General features: G+C 38.1%; 1 protein-coding gene across 1 annotated transcript; it reads left to right on the forward strand.

Annotated features, from left to right (window-relative positions):
- The first annotated feature begins 161 nt into the window (after positions 1-161).
- Positions 162-10,086, forward strand: GYRA (DNA GYRASE A). The gene is made up of 27 exons (XM_078581655.1): positions 162-657; positions 1,330-1,399; positions 1,475-1,540; positions 1,848-1,949; positions 2,622-2,666; positions 2,740-2,838; positions 2,931-3,017; positions 3,653-3,723; positions 3,843-3,951; positions 4,031-4,093; positions 4,391-4,456; positions 4,685-4,773; positions 5,401-5,449; positions 5,802-5,888; positions 5,951-6,044; positions 6,577-6,647; positions 6,760-6,849; positions 7,044-7,169; positions 7,255-7,412; positions 7,481-7,562; positions 7,737-7,901; positions 7,989-8,090; positions 8,186-8,322; positions 9,240-9,360; positions 9,445-9,499; positions 9,580-9,679; positions 9,759-10,086. Exons 1-27 carry the CDS (start codon positions 269-271, stop codon positions 9,868-9,870), a joined length of 2,805 nt encoding a protein of 934 aa, XP_078437781.1. The 5' UTR covers positions 162-268; the 3' UTR covers positions 9,871-10,086.
- Positions 10,087-21,344: the final 11,258 nt, after the last annotated feature.

The following is a 21,344-nucleotide window of genomic DNA, read 5'->3' on the forward strand; positions in this document are numbered from 1 at the left end:
AATTTTTGGAAAGATAAATATCTGAAAAAGAGAATGTAGCTGTAAAGTTTATCGAGGGCTGGCGACAGTTGTCAACGAAATGGGCTGCTGTTGCGAAGCCCAATAACATTTAATGGGCCGGACTTCTCAACTGTTTTCTTCTAGGGTTCTTCGAGCTAGAACAGAAGAATTAAACCTCAGGTAAAACCACAGAGGTTGAGAGAGCTCAACGGAGGAGTAATGGCGGAAGCATGAAGAAGGGGAGCTCAATCGAGAAGTAGAGCTAGCCATGCTTCGCGTTACTTCGTCTCTTGCGCGCTGCCGTTTCTGTCATCCTCTTCTGCCTTCATCGTTGCGTGGTTCTTGGTATGGGTCGCGGGACCTCCGTTTTCTCCGTTCAGTACCTCGTAGAACAATCAGGCCTTTGGCTGCGAAGAGAAGAGAGAAGGAGGAATATCCTTCTGGGGCGAAGGAGGGGCAAGCTGAGGAAGTTGGGGATGGAGGTAATGGGAGACTTGTCGTGAAAGAGAAATCGGATGGTAGTAATGGCCGAATCATGCCTACCGAGCTCCATAAGGAGGCGACGGATGCTTATATGGCCTATGCCATGTCTGTACTTCTTGGACGTGCCTTGCCGGACGTAAGGGATGGATTGAAGCCCGTGCACAGGAGAATTTTGTGAGTTTTCAGTTGGTTTGTAATTCAATACTTGATCATTATTGTTTCATTTCTATCCTATGTAATGTATCTGATTAACTTGCGCGTAAGACCAATTTCCTTAATTTTTCCTGTCATCTTACCTCCCCCAAGGAGAAAAAGATATCGTTTTCAGCTGTATCTTACGTATTGTGTCTTATCACCTTTAGCTTCAGACCCATATCATTAATTTTTCCTATCTTCTTATCCATATCTAGGAGAAAAATCCAGTTTTCAGTTTTATCGTACGTAATATCTTTTATTAACTTGGGCATAGGACCCATTTCCTTAATCTTCTTAGACAACTTATCCCCGTCAAGGAGAAACAAATCCAGTTTTCAGTTGTATTATACAAAATGTGTCTTATCAACTTGATCTAGGGATCCATTTTCATATATTTTTTTCCTCCCAACTTATACACACTGATGGGAAAATTCAGTTGTCAGCTCTTTCATATGTAATGTCTTGTTACGTCGAGCTTAGGACCAATTTCTTTAAAATTAACTGACAATTTAACCTCAATACGAAGAGAAAAAATCCAATTTTCACTTGTCCCATTTTATTAAAGAAGTATTATTTTTCTCCCAAGAGGGTGTATGGGACATTTTAAACTTGATGCACCGTGAATTAATCAACCATTTTTATCGTCAACAGGTATGCTATGCATGAACTAGGTCTTTCCTCCCGAAGGCCTTTCAAGAAATGCGCAAGAGTTGTTGGAGAGGTCTCTTCAGTGCCTTCATATTTTTTTTGTTTTACCGTGTCTCTATAGCGTGCCTGATGGTTTGAATGACTACAGGTGCTGGGTAAATTTCATCCTCACGGGGATTCAGCCGTCTATGAATCTTTAGTGCGAATGGCACAGGTTAATGCTACTCTTCTTTTGACTGAATACTTGGTGTTCGAATTAATGTGTTTCCGTGTACTTTAACTTGATAATTCTTTCCTAACGCTTTTTAGGTTCACTTGTTCATTTTATGACATTGTTTAATGGAGTCCCTCTGACACTCGTTAATTAGACAGTGCTGGCAGATTCACTTATTTTAGGACTAGCAGCAGTGGAAAGGAGACATCTTACAGACTAATTAATCTTTTTGGACGAAGAAAACATTTTCCTTTACGTTTTGTGTAAATTTCTTTCTCTAAGTTCCCTCTGCCGTTTGCTTTTTCAGGACTTTTCAATGCGTTGCCCTCTCATTCAGGGGCATGGTAATTTTGGGTCCATTGATGCGGACCCTCCTGCTGCTATGCGTTATACGGAATGCAAATTAGAAGTAAGTCCCTACCGTTTAGAGAAGATATCGGATTCATTCTTCATTTGTGGAATTTCTCTTTTGTTCCTATTATTCCATGTACTTTCCGTTTAATGTCTTTTAATGTGCGCGTTCTTGACTAAAATATTATACGAATTTGTCTGCTATCGTTTTAATATCTCGATTGAACCTATCTTCTACCCAGATGATTTATTTCGTGTGATTATAATGTGCTGCTTATATGCACATGTCATACAACGGTTGACCAACTTGGATTGCTCTGCTGTCAGTGTTGGGTAAAAAAAAAAATTTCCGATTTTAGATTCAGTCCATCTCATAGTGTTCATGGCATAGTTTGTAGTCTGGTGAGTAGCAATCGGCATCCAACCTTAGACAACAGACAGTGTGCAGGGTGTCTGGGGTTGGTCCAACGGGCAGATTAGTGAACAGATGGCTCTGTAAAAAATTGAGAAGTAAAAAAAGAAAAGAAGGAAAACGCTCCAAGAACACTACCCCTACGGGTGTGGCCTTCTAGGAATTTCTGAATTAGTGAATGACATATATGTTCTCCTACAAAGGGTATTAGCTTTGCAGGTTTTATTTATGCCCTCATTAATTTGTGGGTTGCGTCTTATTTAATTTAACTTGCTCGGTGACCAGTTTAAGAAAAATAACTTGTTTTAAACTCCACAGCCTCTCTCAGAAGCCATGCTACTAGCAGATTTAGAGCTGAACACGGTAACATGCTCTTTCTACTGTTTATTTTTGATGTTTCCTGAAAGTTACTATATTATGATTATGTCTTTTTCAGGTTGATTTTGTTCCAAACTTTGATAACTCTCAAAGAGAGCCATCAGTTTTGCCTGCTCGTGTTCCAACTTTGTTACTCAATGGTTGTTCTGGTATTGCGGTATAACTCACTGGAAGAGTATCCCTTACATTTTGTTAATAAAACATTCATTGTCCTCTGAGCTTGAACTGAGATATATACATTGAATGTAGGTGGGCATGGCTACAAATATCCCTCCTCACAACCTTGGCGAGCTTGTGGACGCACTTACAGCTTTAATTCGGAACCCAAATGCAACTGTAAGAGTCATCGAATATTCAAATGCCTTAAAACGTTTGTACCTACAAAATAATACTGGGACGTACTTAAAATTTTGTAGTGGGGTTTATTTGATCTGTTAAAACTACTGGTGATTGGAAATATTTCCAGCCATCTTAAGCTTAAGAAGCCGACTTGGAAGTTATGAAACCACTGATGATCCTATTTTTCCCTTTTTCTCTTTGTTCTTATAAGACCTCAGTTTCACTACGTTTATGCTTCTTTTTTATTTAAATGATTGTGGCTACTTTTAAACCACTCATAACATGGTTTCGGGGATCTTAAAAAGCTGTGATTGATGTGAGTTTCATAGGCGTTGTGAGTTTCAGTCTGACGATCCTTTCCACCATTGAACTCCATTTCGTACGTGAGTCCAATAACTATTTTTAGAATTTTTCCTTTTTTAAAATTATCACTGCATTTTGCCATCTTTTTTCTTCCTTCCCCAACTTATAAGATGCTATTTATCAGTTTTGCATCATTTTTTGTCCATAGTTCTCTCTATCAAGCTTTTCTCTTTCTCTTGTTTTACACTTAATGAAAGCATGTCTTAGTCATGACTCTGAAACACTTTGGTCATACTGTATCCTGCTGATTCTAATTTGTTTTGTGGCAGCTGCAAGAATTATTGGAACACATGCCAGGGCCTGACTTTCCGACTGGGGGACTCATTATGGGCAATCTTGGGTGTGTAGTATTTCTTGTAAACCCTAGATTCTGAGGTTCCTTGAGAACTCGACTACTGCATGAAGAAATATTTTGCACAATTCCGTTTGCTAATATCGCTGATAATTTTTTGTCTGAAGCATCTTAGAAGCATATAGAAATGGGCGCGGACGAATAATTGTGAGAGGAAAAACTGAAGTGGAAGTTCTTGATGCAAAAACTAAACGATCTGCCATAATCATCAAGGAGGTATAATCCTGTCAAGATTAATTGCTCTTGAGATTACACTGTCTTATACATATTTATGACTTTCTGGATAAATCTGTAGGTTCCGTACCAGACCAATAAATCTGCATTGGTGGAGAAAATAGCTGATCTTGTGGAGACAAAGGTCATAATTCTATCTAATTTTTACTCCCTTCCCTTTTATCCTGTAATTTAGCATTCTTTTTCTGCCAACTTCATGACAGTAACGCATTACGTTGTTCTATTGAACTGGGCCTACCTTTCTTTATTCAGAAAAATACTGTACCATCTTTCCTGTTGTTTTAACAGTGTATTTTTAATTTTGTTTCATTCTTGTGGTATACTAAAAAAATTTTCAGGCTTAAGTGCAAATTTTATGATGAAACATGTCGTCAGAATAATCAAAGTGTTTTGATGTTGTTATTTTAAATTTCAATTGCAGACATTAGAAGGAATAAGTGACATCCGTGATGAAAGTGATCGTACTGGGATGCGCATAGTGATTGAGGTTTGTTTTTCCTTTTCTACTTTTATCAGCTCCCTTTTAGAGTATCTGAAAACAAAAAGTAAGAGGATGAGGTTAATTCGTTTACACATGACGTCATGCTTCATTTTATCTCTGGCTAGGACATCTCTCCTTTATGTTCGTTACCAAATTAAATGCATATCAACGTGGTTCGTTGTGTGAATATACTTTTGTTCTTTTCAAGTTTTTGCTTCCTTTCTCTTCTTGCAGCTGAGAAGAGGTGTTGACCCATCCATCGTACTGAACAATCTTTTTCGTCTGACATCTCTCCAATCAAGTTTTAGCTGCAATATGGTCTGGTGAGTCACAATTTAAAAGGTCTTCTTGCCTTGAACTCTTCCACGTTTTCAGCTCAATTGGTCGGGCCAGTTGGTTTCTCTTCTTGAAATACCCTTGTTGGTCTTCTAGGTTACTTTTCCCTCTATGTTAAGAATGTTCAAAATAACTTAAGTCAGGGACCAATAGCATCTGAAATTTTGTTTTTCTGATGTTTGGTATGCCCTTTTCGTCTAATTAAGATGGATAATTGATGTGTAGAAATTCCATAATATTTAATTTGACTGAAATATTTTCTCTTTTAAAATAAATAAAAAATAAACACGATCAACAACCAAAGGTTAGATAAGTGTGCGCAATAAGATATTCCATTGTTGGCTCTGGATTGTTTTCTTGTTTTGTCTTTCATATTTTGGTGCAACAATTGACACTGGGTTTAATCATCTTTAAATTACATTTAAGATTAAATTCAATGTGTCTATTGTAACTTTGTAGCCGACATTTGTTATAGTAATTAAACATGTCCCTTTTTTGTGCGCCGTTTCCTCAACGAATTTTCTCGAAATATTCATTCATGCTTGCCAACCATATTTTTTCATGTCAATTGATATCAACGCTTTCTTTGTAACTTGATTCTTGATCTCCCGCAGCATTATTGATGGTCAACCGAAGCTTATGGGTCTTAAGGAGATGCTCACGGTAATTTACAGAAATTCTGTTGCACTGCCATTTATGCTGCGCGTTCTTTTCTTGCGTCTGCTTCAGTATTGTATGTTTTTTTTAACTGTGGATTTGTCATAGTCCCTGGTTTTGTAATTTTAAATTATGCGTGCCCACATGGCGTCGTTATTTTCATGCAGTTGCATATTAATATATAAGCAAGTGGATTGGTTTGCCTATGTTCTGTTTATTGAGAGGTGAGCAGAGCATAAACTTTCTGTTGCACTGCAGCGCAACCAACAGTTTGATCTTAGCAAATCTCGTTTATCACTTCGGGCCATCAATTTTCCACTGTGGGACCTGGAAATTTGGTTTTCCTTTTTGATTGCAGGCTTTCCTGGACTTTAGGTGCTCTGTTATTGAGAGGCGAGCAAGGCATAAACTTTCTGCTGCACTGCAGCGCAAACACATTGTCGAGGTATGACATGCAGCCTTGATGGCTTTAGTTAAGTCAATGGATGATGTTTTTCATGTTTTTAGGGTATAATTGTCGGCCTTGGAAATTTGGATGCCGTAATTAAAATCATCAGACAGACATCGAGCCATGATATGGCTTCAACTGCTCTAACGAAAGGTATACGTCTTCCCATTTTATTTTTGATTGCTTGGCTTGACGATTTTAAGAACTTAGTAGTTTATTTATGAATACAGTTCCTTTCAAAGTTATTAAAATTTCAGTGACTTATTCTTCAAACCTCATACTTTTGAATACTCATGTGGCTTTTTTTCACATTTTTTATGTATTATTCATGTTCCTTCTGGTTCTTCAAGTACCTGGGACTGAGTTAATTTGTATCAATGTTATTATACTCGTATTTTCAACTGTTAATCCGAGACATCAAACTAATGACAAAAAGGATTTTCTTTGGAAAGACATTATTATTTTGTCGACCGATAATATTAGCTTGAGTCATATGGTTCGCATTTGTATTTATTATCCAGTAATGTCGTTTTTCGTGCCTAAATTTGTAATGAGAACCCGTTTGCCATTTGTATTTATTGTAGTCATTGTTCTAAAATCAGTTAATTTCTTCTGTAAGAAGGCATGAACGGAAGGTTCCTATGAAATTGGGATGCATTTTCAGTATTTACATTTTGTGCTGCAGAGCTGGGATTATCTGAGAAGCAGGCAGAAGCCCTACTCGGCATAACATTGAGTAAATTGACTTCTCTGGAGGTAATTTTTGTTAACTCTATCCAAAATTCACTCAAGAAGTATCAGCATACCATTTCATGCGTGAATTTTGGTTGGCCCGTTAATGGCGTTCTGATATATGTGTTCCCTGCAGAACCGAAAATTCGTTCAAGAGAGTCAGACTTTGACGGAGCAAATAAATAAGTTAAATGAGCTTCTCTCAAATAAAAAGCTGGTATTACAGGTAATCATAATCATCCGTAGAAATAGCTGGTATAATTGCGGAGAGCTGATTTCTGTGACTTCTTCAGCTTGCTCATGCTTACAATGAGAGAAAAAATGTGGACTATGACACAATGTCTGATATGGGATTCTAATCTTATTCTCTCTTTGTACTATAGCTTTTTTTCGTGTACCGTTTAACACATAATTCCTTAGGTGGTTGAGCAAGAAGCAATTGAAATAAAGAATAAATTTGCTTCTCCCAGACGATCTGTGTTAGAAGATTCAGATGGGAGTCAGCTTGATGACATCGATGTTATCCCAAATGAAGTCATGCTTCTGGTGCAAAATTCTTCCCCTTTCATGAATTGGGCCGAGTTTTTGATCTGGACTTTCGGCCTGATTGTAATGTCTCCATTTGCTTCAGGCTCTCAGTGAGAAGGGATACATAAAACGCATGAAACCCAACAGCTTCAATTTACAGAATCGTGGGACTATTGGAAAGTCAGTCGGGAAGATGCGTATGAACGATTCAATGTCCGATTTCCTTGTGTGCCAAGCCCATGATCACATTCTATATTTCAGGTATATCTCTCTTTTTCCGAAGTTTGTTTCCTGTCCTCAACCTAGTTCAACATTTTACAATGTTCCAGTGATCGGGGAATAGTCTACTCAGCCCGTGCATTTCGGATACCTGAATGCACACGCACTGCTGCTGGAATGCCCTTGATCCAGGTACATCTTTACCTTCTTAAATTTGGAAATGAGTGGATGAGCCGTTAATTTCTTTCTTTATGAATTTATTAGTATTTTTTTCTCACACTTTACTTTATGGTATTTTTTCATAATTTTTTGCGGGACTTTAATTTTACAATTATTCTTACGTTTTTTGTTTTTGATGGAATCCAGCTTCTGTCACTCTCGGAGGGAGAGAGGATAACCTCAGTCATACCTGTCAGCGAATTCCTTGAAAATCAGTACTTGGTGATGCTTACTGTGAATGGATATATCAAGAAAGTTTCCCTCAACGTTTTCTCGGCTATTCGATCCACAGGCATTATTGCTATACAGCTGGTCGCTTCGCTGCTCTCCTCTTCATTACCCTTTTCTCATTATTTTCCTTTTCCCATTATTTTAATTATTTTCTTGGGTATTTTGCAGGTTCCAGGTGACGAGCTGAAATGGGTACGGCGCTGCTCTGATGATGATCTCATCGCTATTGCCTCTCAGAAAGGAATGGTTATTGTAAACTCATGCAACATGGTAATGACGCCATGTTCATCCCTGTTTTTTGCTAATTTATTGCTGATTGTATACACAATTAGTCATTCCAGCTATCGATTGTGATTTTTTCCCAGCTTCGTGTGATTGGAAGAACCACCAGAGGAGTTATGTCTATGAAACTTAGAGAAGGTGATAAGATGGCATCAATGGATATTGTTCCTGCTAATGTGCGTGCAGACCTGGAGAGGGCCCGCAATGAGCATGGATCCCAGTAAGCTTCAATCTTTGCTCTATCTTGTTTTGGGCGTGTTGGTGTAGGGGTCAAATCAATCCAAGTCAATTTTTGATTGGTCTGAAACGGGATCTCAATCAAAAAGTTTAGATAGATCAATGCCCAGACTTATCAACGTGTCAAATTTTTATCAGTCTGAAATTTGATTTCCCGGGAGGGCCCATTGGTCACCCGATTCTATTGGTTGATCAGATCAAATTGGCTGATTGTTAAGATACTGATAATTCCTTCTCACCGGATATTTGATAAATGACGATGCAAGTTGCGAGATCAATATAAACAGCTGAAGGATTCGCAATAGAGACAATGCTATAAATCCCTTCAACCAGATAGGAAAAATATCTCAAGATCCGTGGGCAACCAACACCAAGAAAGCGGGATACAACTGTTTGAGAATCCAAATAAGAAACCAGATAGAATGATAGAACTCCTGGGAAGAGGGAATGAGAAGAGCTGTCGTCTGAATCGGCTCCAACAGCCAGCGCTAGGAGAATCTCCTGCCGCTCTGAACTTGGCATAACTAACTTCTCGATGCCCACACTGTCTCCTCCTTTACCTTTAAATAGACTTTCCCTCACCTTATTTCAAGTCCGCACATGTCGACATAGCTGTCATGTACGATCGAGGCTTGACGCTTTCTCTTGCTTTGATATGTCCTCCCTTGTGACTTATCACTGATCAATTGTCAATTGTGGAATAGATCTCTTAATCGGAGCAGACGACTTGGTCTGAGCTTAATCCAGCTGATCTAATTACATCATGATCACAATTAGGGCTATTCAATCTAAGTGAATTTTTCAATGTGATCCTATTAGCAGCCCGTATATCAGTGCTTTTCCCGCTCCTAATTTTCTATGCCATTTATTTATTTCAATGGAAATTCTTCTATTGTTAAGGGGCAAGGATCTTGGGCCCCCTTGGCTTCTGTTGGTGTCTGAAAGCGGGAACGGCAAGCGCGTGCCTCTTAGCAGTTTCCGGATGTCTGGATTCAACAAAAGGGGGTGCATTGCTTACAAGGTACTAGCTATTCGATTCACATAAATTTTTGAAAATCTAAAATACAAAATTCAATTATCCATTTACAATAAATTTGAAAAACAGCTTCCCTCGGAGCATTCTCTTGCCGCTGTGTTTGTTGTGGGCTTCTCATTATCAGGTTCCATTGACTTCGTTGACTTTCTTCTCTAAGCCAGTTTTCTTGTCTATCATTTCACTCATCTACTACAAACTGTTCAGATGATGGTGAGAGCGAGGAGCAAGTTGTCCTAGTCAGTCAGAGTGGGACGATAAACAGGATCAAGGTTCGAGATATTTCCATACAATCGCGATTCGCCAGGTACAATTTCCTCTTTTTGGTGTTCTTACTCAAATATTTGGAAACGTTGGGTCAATAATCCGGTTTTGTTTCTCTACAGAGGGGTCATTCTTATGCGGCTGGAGCACGCTGGGAAGATCCTCTCAGCCTCTTTGATATCTTCCTCTGGAGACAATGAGGATGAGGATGATGTGGTAGAGGCCTCGTCATAGTGCATCAGAGCAGTGAATGAGAGTGGGCCTAAATGTAATTTTGCATCACAGGGGCTTTTTAACTAAGGTCTTTGCAAAGAACACATGCAGAGTAAGTTATTTTTGTTTGGTACTTAGAGTGAGCAGCAAAATAAATGCTGTAAGGTGAAACGGATTATCTCTGCAGTAACCAGCCTTTCATAACTGTCTGTCTACTAATCTCTGTAATTCTGCTCATTTGGTCTTCTCCAAGTCCAGTTAGTCTATCAGATTCATGAACGTGATTGATATTAGTCTTTGGCAGACATTAAGTGCTGGCTTATCTATACAGAGGCCATCACTAAACTACAAGCAAATCGTCAGAATTGGCTCTTGATCGTCGATATCCCAGACGTCATGACTAAGCTTTCTGCCAAACTGACGTGAGCAGAAATGCCTCCATAAGTTTTTGTTCCTTCAAACACTGTTCAGTTATTGATTCAAATGAACAAAACAAAGCCTCCATAGTTTTCAAGATATAAAAGCCACTGAAATTCAGTATCAGCCTGCATGAAGGTCGATGTTGAGCTTCAAATTTGTTCATTAAGTCTGACTCTTAGTTGTATTTGAATGATCAATAAAAGACATTATGCATAATACTTTTAAGAGATGATTACTGTACATTTCAAGTGTACAGTAATTGAATGTTCCATTCGAGATTTTCCACACTTAAGGTAAAATCAAGTCCAGAGTTGGTAGATCACATCTCAGCGTACTCCATTTCCTTTCCCATGAAAAGTAAAGAGATAATTCAGTACCCACAGCAAATCCAGACTAGTATCACAAATCTGGACCTTTCCCCATGATGTAGTAGTTTGTTTTCTCATCCTTGTCATATATTTAAAATTCTATGATGATAACTCTCTTAAATGGGTTGATGAATATATTTAGTGACTATCAGTAAAATCAAGGTGGATGGTCAATGAGGCTGCTTAAGGGAGGAAACACCAAGAAGAATTCCAATAGATTGTGACAGAGATAAGTGGAAAAATTGATAAGGATGATCTTACCCATGATGGAGGAATGAACTGATCTGGGGATGATATTATTGAAATGAGCATATTAAAGAACGCACTAGCGGTGATCAGAAAAATTATTTTCATATGGTCAAGTCTTTATACTATGTCCCAATTATTTAGTTTAGTATTCAAAAGATTACTTGTTAGAGATGAGGTGAAACAGGTGGAGATGCTGACTCTCTCTACCTTCAAATAGAGATGGTTGTGCGATCACTAGGGGCTTAGATCTCCACTTCTTGAACTATTCTTGAAAATCTTGAAGATCTTCTCACCATGATGACACTCTCCTTGGTTGAGAGGAGAAGATAGTGGAGGAAGAGAGGGGCTCTCAAATCTGGCTGGCCTGGTTGCTTGAAATGAGTGCCCTTTCCTATTTATAAACAACTTAAGTATTTCTCAAAAATCCTAAAAGGTAAAATATATCCACCAATGGCCTCATGACCTTGTGCGTGTGTTCCTCTAGGCCCATGTATAATTCTTGTTAATAACTGTAGTGTCCTAATAACAATTATTGGCAAAGCTTATTAATGAAATATATCAACATATAGAATAATTAACTAAGGATTGATTTAACCCAATTGATAGGTTTTGATGGCACACGCCATCAAGGATCATCAACGACGTTGTCCGCGCTGCCTGCCATCGTCATCAACAGCCGGGTGAAGATGCTCACTTATTGCTTTTGATTTTCACCGTTTCTTTGTCGTGTTTTGTGTTTTTATGTTCTCGTCGTCCTGTTTTCGTCGCACTGCGACGCGTCCCGTGTCCGTGTTTTGTCGTCTTTGGGGAGGGGTCCTCAGTCATTTTGGACCCCCTCTCTTGTCCCTTTGTCTTTTCTTTTATGTTTTTAATGTTCCTTTTTCTTTGTAATGGGGGGCCCATTATGTAAGGGCCCCCCTAATGGACCAGATTCCCCCTTGTTGACCCACTTAGGGGGCCCATTTGACCTCTTCCCCCTTTGCAAGGGAAGAGGGGGGCACCCTAGGTCCTTAGACCAGGAAGGAAGAGTTTTTGTGTTGTTGTTTCTCTCTCTAGTCCCACTCCCTCGTTCAGATAAGAATACAAAGGAAGGGGCCAGGACGAGGGACATCACCCTTGGCCACCGTCCCTGTTCAGGCCACGGTCTCAGATCTCTAGGGTGAGCAACGACCGCTACATTCCAGTCTGAATGTTTCAGACCTCTCCCTACAATTTGCCTCCGCCAACGATTGGCGCAACGCGCTCAGTTCCTAGAGCCCACGACCAACTCAGGCCCGACGTGAGAAGAAAGGACGGACTCCTCTCGCTCACCCTTACAAGAGTTGGATCGTCATCTGGACTTCATGACAAAACGGCAGGGCAGATCGGTCAACTTGGCACGACAGCCTGCACCGCGCGACCAAGGAGTTGTTGAGATCCTGGCGGCTCATGCAGAACGGACCGGTCAATCCTGCCGAAAACCCAACAGCGCAAGAACTGGGCCTTCTCATAGTCTCGCCAAAACGTGGACACTACACCAGTCAAACTGGCTATAAGGTCAGGTAGTGCTCGTGACCGTGGGTTCCTGGGACTTCGACGGAGCGTAAATACTGAAAGAAAACATTTGGCGGGATCCCCTTGGCGTGCGCAGACTGGTCCTACTGGTAGTCAGCCTGATTTGATTGGGCCATTCATGCCATCGACTTCTGATCTGGGGTGATTTCTTGGATCAAACGCCGACTGCGCCCTCGATTACTGATCGGACGACCCCGTTCCCTGGGGTGCGAGTGAAGGCCCCGCTGGCAGAAGCTGTTGAGAAAATTCAGGGACCTGGGTGATTTCCCATTGGCATCCTAACCCGAACGTGCAAATCTCTTGTGCCCTAGGATGCCACCTGACCGAGGGTCCTCACGTAGTGGCCACAACGTGCGACCTGACAACCCGACGACTCGTACATTCTGACTATCCAGTTGAGGATCATGTGGAGATGAATCCGATTGACCTCACCCGCTGAGCCTCTGAGCCCAGCCTGATGCCACGTGCTGCTGCTCGCTACAGTTACCCAGACTCGCCACATCCGATCACCCTTGACGCGTGTGCCAAGCCTGGAAGTGCGCTCCGGCCCATCAGCCTTTGCCCCTCTGACCATTCCTGCTCTCCCTTGACTTCCTTGACCTTTTACCGTCACTCCGGCATCACATCACCCGTCGAGCGGCTATTAGCTCTCCGGCGCCTCCCCGCCACACCGCTTCAACCGCCGCCGACTTTCGACGAATCCTGCACCATGAGCCACGCACCGACGAGGTACACTGTCCTCTCCCGTCTCTTGTTTAATTATCTCTTGCAGTATAATTTGTCTCGACTCCACCGTGCACGGGCTAGGTTGGTGAGAGAGATAATTGAGGGAACTACAATTCAATTGAGCATCTTACCGATACGGACGAGTCTGTCTATTATGTACGAGCCCTAAGGATTGATTCTGTTAGGGTGTAGACATCTTCGTCCCTCCGAGTAGGTTCAAGAGGCCACCGTCATCGTCACATGGTGACCCCGTCCAAGCTCGGAGCTCGGCGCCTCCCTTGAGTCGGAGCCTGCACGTACGACATGTAGGACGTTTATTCTTCCCATCATAGTTACATCAACCTGTTAGGGTTTCATCCATCGGACGATGACACCGTCGACGTTCGATACCACTATCATATCTCGGTACCGAGCCATCATACTCGGTCCTCGACAACGTCCGGCATCAGGTTTAGTTTCCAGCCCTGTGGGGTGCCAAGCTACACCTCTGATAACATGCTAAAATTGGTATTTATTCAAGAAATTAGCACAATTTGATGCACTTAAAGGGTTTAAAATGGGGTTGCTATCATATATTACATGTTAATTAATTTTTCCAAGTTAACTCTGATTTTTCCCTAATTATCTGTTAATTTATGAATTTTATGAAATTAATTTAGTTTGGAATAATTCTTTTTAAATAAAAATGGCCTCATCTTCATTTGATTAGTATTGATGTGTAATACGGATCATCAAAGAATGCCTTTTCTGATATCCTCACTACCCTGGCAAGGGCTTTTCTACATCATCTTCCTTGAGTCAATCTCCTCCTATACCGAGGGCGGATAATCCCCTCTTGACCACTCAATCATCTCCGTAAGCTTCTTACTACATCTGAACTGTGACTTGTTTGAATCCCATGATTAGAAGCTCGTAAGTTGTAGTCAAAATGCAGTCGTCCATTCACGAGATGTCCTTGGTATGGCAGGTCAATGGATCACTTATACAACCATGCCATGAATCCACCTCATTGACGTTTAGGTATAATACCACTTAGGGATTCATATGGATCAATTTAGTGAAGTCTTTCTCCAAAGATCACCCACTATCTGTCCTTAGTGTCACCACACTAATAGCCACAAGATTGATAAGCCTAAAAATGGTGTGATTAGATGAATTTTTAATTGTGTCGTTATGATTTAAGCTTATGCAATAAATTTGTAAAATTCCCTTCTTCAAAATATAGAAAGTATAGAATGAGAAAGGGTCAATCCACATGGAGGCAACTATCCCAAAATCTGAACTTATTTTGTGTTTCCAAGAGACACATATTATATGAACTAATGGAATGCCTAATAAATAGATAGATGATGCAAAATGAGGGAAAGGGATCAAGCAATTTGAACCTTCTCCTGAATATTCAGTTCACCTCAATGCTTGATGAGAATAATTTCAATGCTTTGGGCTTGATCCTCTTGAAAGGATCAATACCTAAGTGAAGAAATGGATGGAAAGAAGTCCTACCCCTCCTTGATATTGATTCTCCCTTGAGGGAGTCAATATCTTGAAAGGAAACTGAATGTAAGTGCTAAACAAGATGTAGTTATTGATAGATTCAATCTAAATGAGATCCTAGAAAGGTAGATGACCTATCTAATTTGTTTTTGATTTTAGGCTGTAGTCTTGAACTAAGGTGATGTTCTACCCTCAATAACTACTCCTAGAGCATGAATATTTTGGCTGTGCTTAGCGTTTTGGCAAAAAACAAGAAGAAGAACAAGAGGGCAAGAAGAAACTTACCAGATTAACTCAAGAACTACAGAAAAATTTGACTCCCAAAGCTTGATGTGTCCTTCCTGGCCAACTAGGGTTGGGGCACTTTCTAAGTGATTCTCCCTCTTCCTGATATTATTTGACAAATCCCTCTAGTAGATTGTAAGATCAGGAAAATACAAAACTACCTTAAACATTTCAGGCGGATCTGACAGCCGAATCTCAAGATATCAAGGTTTCAATTTTCCTGAAATATGTCTATCCGAATTCTTCATTTTCTATCTGCTCCAGTAGTCTGCAAACTCATCTTGTCTTCCACGTGAAGGAATGAATCTCTCTGCAAATTTAGTGTTAGAAAATAAGAAAAAATGTTGAGCGAAGTCCAGAAAAGTTAGGAAACACCATTAGTAATTATAAATAAGTACTCTTTGCCATCTAAAATTAATTTCTTCATTAATCTAAAGTCAAATAAGTCTGTAAAAACTCCATAAAATATAAAATTATAAATTCATACTAAAGGCAATTTTAATCTGTTTAAAGCATGCAAATATGGATATTTGAATACAAATATTTATGATTGTGCATGATATTTCTACAATAGTTTGCATGTTAATAAAGATCAGCTATACTTATTGTATAAGTAGGATCAACTAGTACTATTCTATCCGGATAATTCTATGTACGTCTCGACTTCCCATTGAATAAGAATATTTAGAATAGATATTCATAGACCAATGATCACTGTATTATAATATCATCATAATTCACTATGTGATTTTAAGTATTAATGGAATTCATTATAAACATTACACCGAAATAATAACGAGCATAAATATTTATTCAATGAACTTAAATAAATATGGTGGCGTGATTGAATTGACGGCCACGTAATATCCATTAGTTATGTGGGCTCCAGGTATTATGAAAAAAATATTATGATTAATATTTTAATTTTATTATTATTTGATTCCACCTCAAACGAGATAGTAATTATAATGTTGGTAAAACTTAGTGCGTTATGTTCAATGTGTTAAGAACATTAGCTGTTACGTGGGCTCAGTGTATTGTAAGGGTATAATATGTTTCAAAAAAGTAACATTTACAGTTGTTGGATTCCACCTCTAATTAGATAATAGTTATAATGCTCTTGGAACTTCGGACATTCTATAACATATCATAGATGAAAAGTTTTGGAGATAGCATAACTGAATGGCATGTCACCAAACTGTATACAGAATACTGTTTCAGAAGTTCAACGTACCAATCAACCCTTTGATCCACGTCGCTATGTTCATTTTCTTTGTTGCTATCATTGTTGACATCGTCATCCTCTTGCCACCAAAACTTTAGTGCCATGAGTAGTTCGATGCTCCCCGCTGTCAACCTTGATTGCTTGTAGTTGATGACGGCATGACCGACAGAGAAAAATCTCCCTGAGGGTGCCCTTGCCGCCAAGACTGATTAGAACTCCATCTCAATTATTGCTAATCCTGGATAAAAGTGTCACCTTTGACCTTCCACCGATGTAATGGTTCCGTCCCCTTGACAGGATGTGAGCTAATGTAGATATCTAGCTCGTGTACTAGATCAAAGGTGGGTGTATGATCATTATCTGGCAAAAACTCGTCAAGTGCTTCACTGAAGAAAGCTGTAACTGTCCAGGTGGGATGAAAACATCCAAAATAAACTGAATGAGCCATGTTTTGATGATTTCTGTCCTCATGCGTAGTTAATAAATTCTACACATAATGTTCAATTAAACCACTTATACACATCTCCCTTTTAAAGTTTAAGATACATTTGATTGAACCTCCATGTATACCTCCACTTTTTAGAGCCAATGGACTAAATTCAATGGAACTTCATTCATGCCAATATAACGGTGGGACCTCAGGGTGATTTCACTCTGCCTATGTCACGATGTTATATTGAAGACTGAGGAGAGACAAGTGTGAGATTACAATAAATAATATTGTTCTTATCCCCCAAACTACACATTTACCTTCCTTGATCTAATGCCATGAGTTCAAGCATCCCCTTTTCTTTGTCTAACCTTTTTCTGCCACTTTGAAGGATCATTAATACATTTCTAGGGTGATGGATATCATAATGATGGAAAAGATGAATCAGAAAGTAGACCCGATGATTATCATGAAATGGATGCCACACCAACCCTTAAATATCAGGATAAATTACTATGGCCTTTGATTTTACTTTGCAAAGTACGCTCTATCAATCTGTAACTCTATTAATCCGTTCGTTTAAACCTTATGTATTTATATGCGGGTGAAGAAGGAAGGCTGGATGAAGCACATCACTCCCCAAAACCTCATTCAGTTTACAATGAGGATTCCATGGCCTTACCCACCTGTGTGGTCCATGTATTCTCCTATGTCAATTAAGTTCATGCATGAGCTGCTAAATGGAAAACATTACAAGTGATATTCATTTGGAATTCAGACATCATCAATTTTAGTGCATTGAGCACCCAATACTTATGCAAAACTGTTAAAAGTACACTGTTACATGGTTTCTAAACTTTCATGAAGTTTATTGGAGTTGATCAAATTCAAACTATCCAAAATTTGAAAATAGAGGATGCATGATTCAAAATAACTTCAATTATAATAATTTTACTAAATGATAATTATGAAATGAACATGGTTAATTAGTTTATTATAGGATGAACAGAAATTTCATGTGTAATTGCATTTAGTGCATGTTGTCACACAAGTAGCTGTTTCGGGTATTCAAATCTGTTATCATTTGGTTGCTTGAATGAATCATATCTAATCATCCAGATGTCTAACCTCTAAATATATCCCCAGTCTTCTGTTTGATCAATGCCATCAAAGATAAAAGAGGAACTTATAATCATTACAGTCATGTCTTGACGGGAGCGGTTCAAGGTGAAGAGAGGAGTCCTACGGAGAAACTCACATTTATTTCTAATTAAGGACTTGTGATCATTATATACCATGTTTCATAAAAAAACCCTTTCACTTTAAGTACATCATTCTACACCCAATAAAGCTTGGATGTGTGACCCTCTTGGCTCATGTACCAGTCCATTTAATGACGTCATTGGCCCAATAACTCTATTGGCTAAACCAGGTAGGTAAACATATCTAACATATAGACTAAATAATCATGGATCAACTTTAACCCAATTGATAGACCAAGTTGGTAACGTGTGTGGTGCCAAAGTGTACGATGTGTTCTAGAAGGTAAAAATTACATCATCAACTCTTTCATGGAACCTCTTTATAACCTATCACTATGTAGGTAGAATCCATCATATGCACGACACACATTTAATTATTTTGGACATAGTTTGCTTTTGAAACCTAGTTGGCATCTTAACTAGGATCGATGCATTGTAAAATGATGAACAAATCATTCAAGGGACAGAATCATCACATAACTTTTAAATAAAAAAATTGATTATAAAATCACCTTGAGCAGAGTTCAGTCCATTGTCCAAAATGTTCTTCACATGTTAATATGATCTCCAAAAGTATCCCTTCATCCTCCACCCATTTCGGTTATCCTAGTTGTTTCTATGGCATGCAAAAGAGAGTACTAAAACTCTTTGGCTTCTATTAAAACAATCCAAAATCTATTTATAATGAAATATCATATTAAAGAAGAATCTAAACCACAAAAAAATATAAAGACAAAAATCATAGTTAAATATCAATTTTGTGCAGAAACATTTTATCCAATAAAGACACTATGGCAATAAGTGTCTATTTGCTTAAATATTAACTCCAATAAAATGGATCCTAGTGATAAAAAAATAAAGCTGATCCATGGATTCCACCCTCTACAGCCACATATCACATGACCCCTTCTAATTTTTTATTCATTATGGTTTTTTCATAGCTAATATGGATGTCTGCACTGTGAATGCACATTTAATCACATATCAAGAACCAGAACAATTAACATACCTCTTCCTAATCCATGTATTTTTCCCAAATTCATTTCCCTAAGCAGGTCAATAAAATCCATGATACATGACAGATGAACATGTTTGTGGAAGACCATCAAGATTTTTTATTACCTGATATAACAAGACAACCGGAATGTATTCGAGACAATACATAAAACCCATTTAAATTACCACTTTCAAAAATGTGTGAAGTGGGAAGGGGTGGTTAGTTTGGTCCGTAAACACTTTGGGCATCCTTTGTTTTCAAGCTTTTAGCTTCTTCTCCCATTCATTTTGTAGAAAATTGACTGAATTCAATTTTTCATGCAAGACATGTGAATTGGATAGGACCACATGCTCATTTCCCAATTCATTATGAGATATACTTTCCACCCATTCGATCAATTCACACTTACATCTGGGGGCCTCACCATATTTCAAGGCTACCAGTAAAAGGTATTTTGATATGTTTATATATGAATTTACCAGAATGTCCTGCGTTACTTATAGACACTTTATATATATATATATTATAAAATCCACGCAGATCATCATAAGAATTTTTATCATGGTTCGGCTATTTTTTAAAAAAATTAAATGAATTTTTCGATGTCAAGGATTATATTTCTTTCTAGAGAAAAACATTGTGCGTTAACCATTACCAGTGAACACTGCCAAGGAAAATATGACTTTTGATAGAAAATAGGCAGCTCTTAGACACAACCAACTATCTATTATTTATCATAAATAAATGCATGCACTTATCTCAATGGCTGAGCTTCAAAAAATATTGGGAGAAAATCCCATAGAGTAAATTTAAGGTAGATTTAAGGTATTAAGAAGAGAAGAGAAGAGGAAATTTGATCAAAGAGCCAGCAGATGTACCTTTATGGGATACTTAATGACTTAAAACTAATGATGATCAGATGATCCTCAAAATATAAAGTATTATGTGAGTATATTTTTGATGGAACAAACTCTGCCTCATAACATTAAAGTATACCTGCATGAAAGGAATTGTGCAACACCAGTTGATGAGACTGACAAACGAAGTTCTATAGGCTATAATGACATAACTTGAACGCATAAAATGCATTATACTTTTGAATTACAATTAATAAATATACTTAAGATTACACTTTCCAAATGCTATTATTTTTTAGAATTGGCTAACCTTTCGATAACCTGTCCCACCTTTTCCCAGGTTTCAAAAATTAAAAATAAGAAAATAGGTTTAAAAATACAAACAAGTAATATCATGGTTTGGTGGATTGAGCAAAATGATAATGCCTTAGATTGTTAACAAAGTTGTAAATGTATCCATTTCATTAGCCATTAAATATGATAATTTTCTGACAGGAGATTATCCGTGAAAGATACATGAGTTAAATGATAAATAATAAATTGTTTTTATTTTAAGAGGCTAAGGATGTTAGGGTATTTTTTATGTATAGATATGACATAATTTAATATAGTAATATAATTATCTCAATTCAAGCCTATACGATAACATTGAAAAAAATATGTATGCTCAATTGTAAACTTTCGCTGATGCAAGTAGACCTTGATCTTAAGATAGGCTTATGAAAGGAAGATATTAAGGGAAGATAGTATAGATTATAGGAAAGCTAAATTTTATGTCCCACATTGTACCTGAATACTGTTTTCTGTCAGCCTAAGCGAGTCAACAAATATACCGAAGGCACGTGCAAGAACATGTAAATATTCATGCAGTCATGAACTTACAGGTAACTTCAAGATATGGGGATTAAATATTCCAAAATATTCAACTAACCTTCAGACCACAAAGATTATACAGCAAATATTTTTATCAATGATTCACACCTGGATTCATATCTTTCTTGCAAGGATTACTGATATCTTGGAAGACAAAAACCACCAAATAGTTTTAACATCAAGTGTGGCAGTTGAAATCATAGCCATGTCTCATATATAATATGAAATGATGCTGCTCAACTAATGATTGCATTGAATACTCGCATCTGGTCTTTGCTGATAGCCAATAACCTATAGAGATTTCCTGTGATTTGATTTGATATGACAGAAGGAAATCAACAAACCCTTGATCAGATAAGAAGACCAAAAAAGCTCTATGATTTATTGTGCAAATATTCTAGAGGAAGGACAACAAAGCTATGTGATTTATAGACTCATCTGCGAGATGTGTATGAAGAATAATATTGTTTGACTCCAGGGGAAATGTTGGACAAAATGCCAAATTTTGTTTTGTTATCGTAGTTTCAATGTAGTTTTATTTATGTACCTCATTCGATATAACGTTGCAAAATCTTACTCTGGGATTCAACTAATGGACAGTGAAACCAAGCATACTTTGTGCACATAATGACTTTCTGTTAGATTTATTTTCTTAAATATGAAAATTAAATTAGAGAATTTCTTGTTCTTTTGATATCTTTACAAATCCTAATTAATGATGGGATTACAACACATAAAGATGTATAGACATTACA

This window comes from Wolffia australiana, chromosome 1, assembly GCF_029677425.1.
Source record: "Wolffia australiana isolate 7733 chromosome 1, ASM2967742v1".
NCBI classification, from domain to species: domain Eukaryota; kingdom Viridiplantae; phylum Streptophyta; class Magnoliopsida; order Alismatales; family Araceae; genus Wolffia; species Wolffia australiana.

Coding starts and splice junctions, on each gene's coding strand:
- GYRA (XM_078581655.1), top strand. CDS start 269: ATGCTTCGCGTTACTTCGTCTCTTGCGCGCTGCCGTTTCTGTCATCCT. Junction 2,839..2,930: donor ATGGTTGTTCTGGTATTGCG/GTATAACTCACT, acceptor CATTGAATGTAG/GTGGGCATGGCTACAAATAT. Junction 5,450..5,801: donor GTCTTAAGGAGATGCTCACG/GTAATTTACAGA, acceptor TTTTGATTGCAG/GCTTTCCTGGACTTTAGGTG.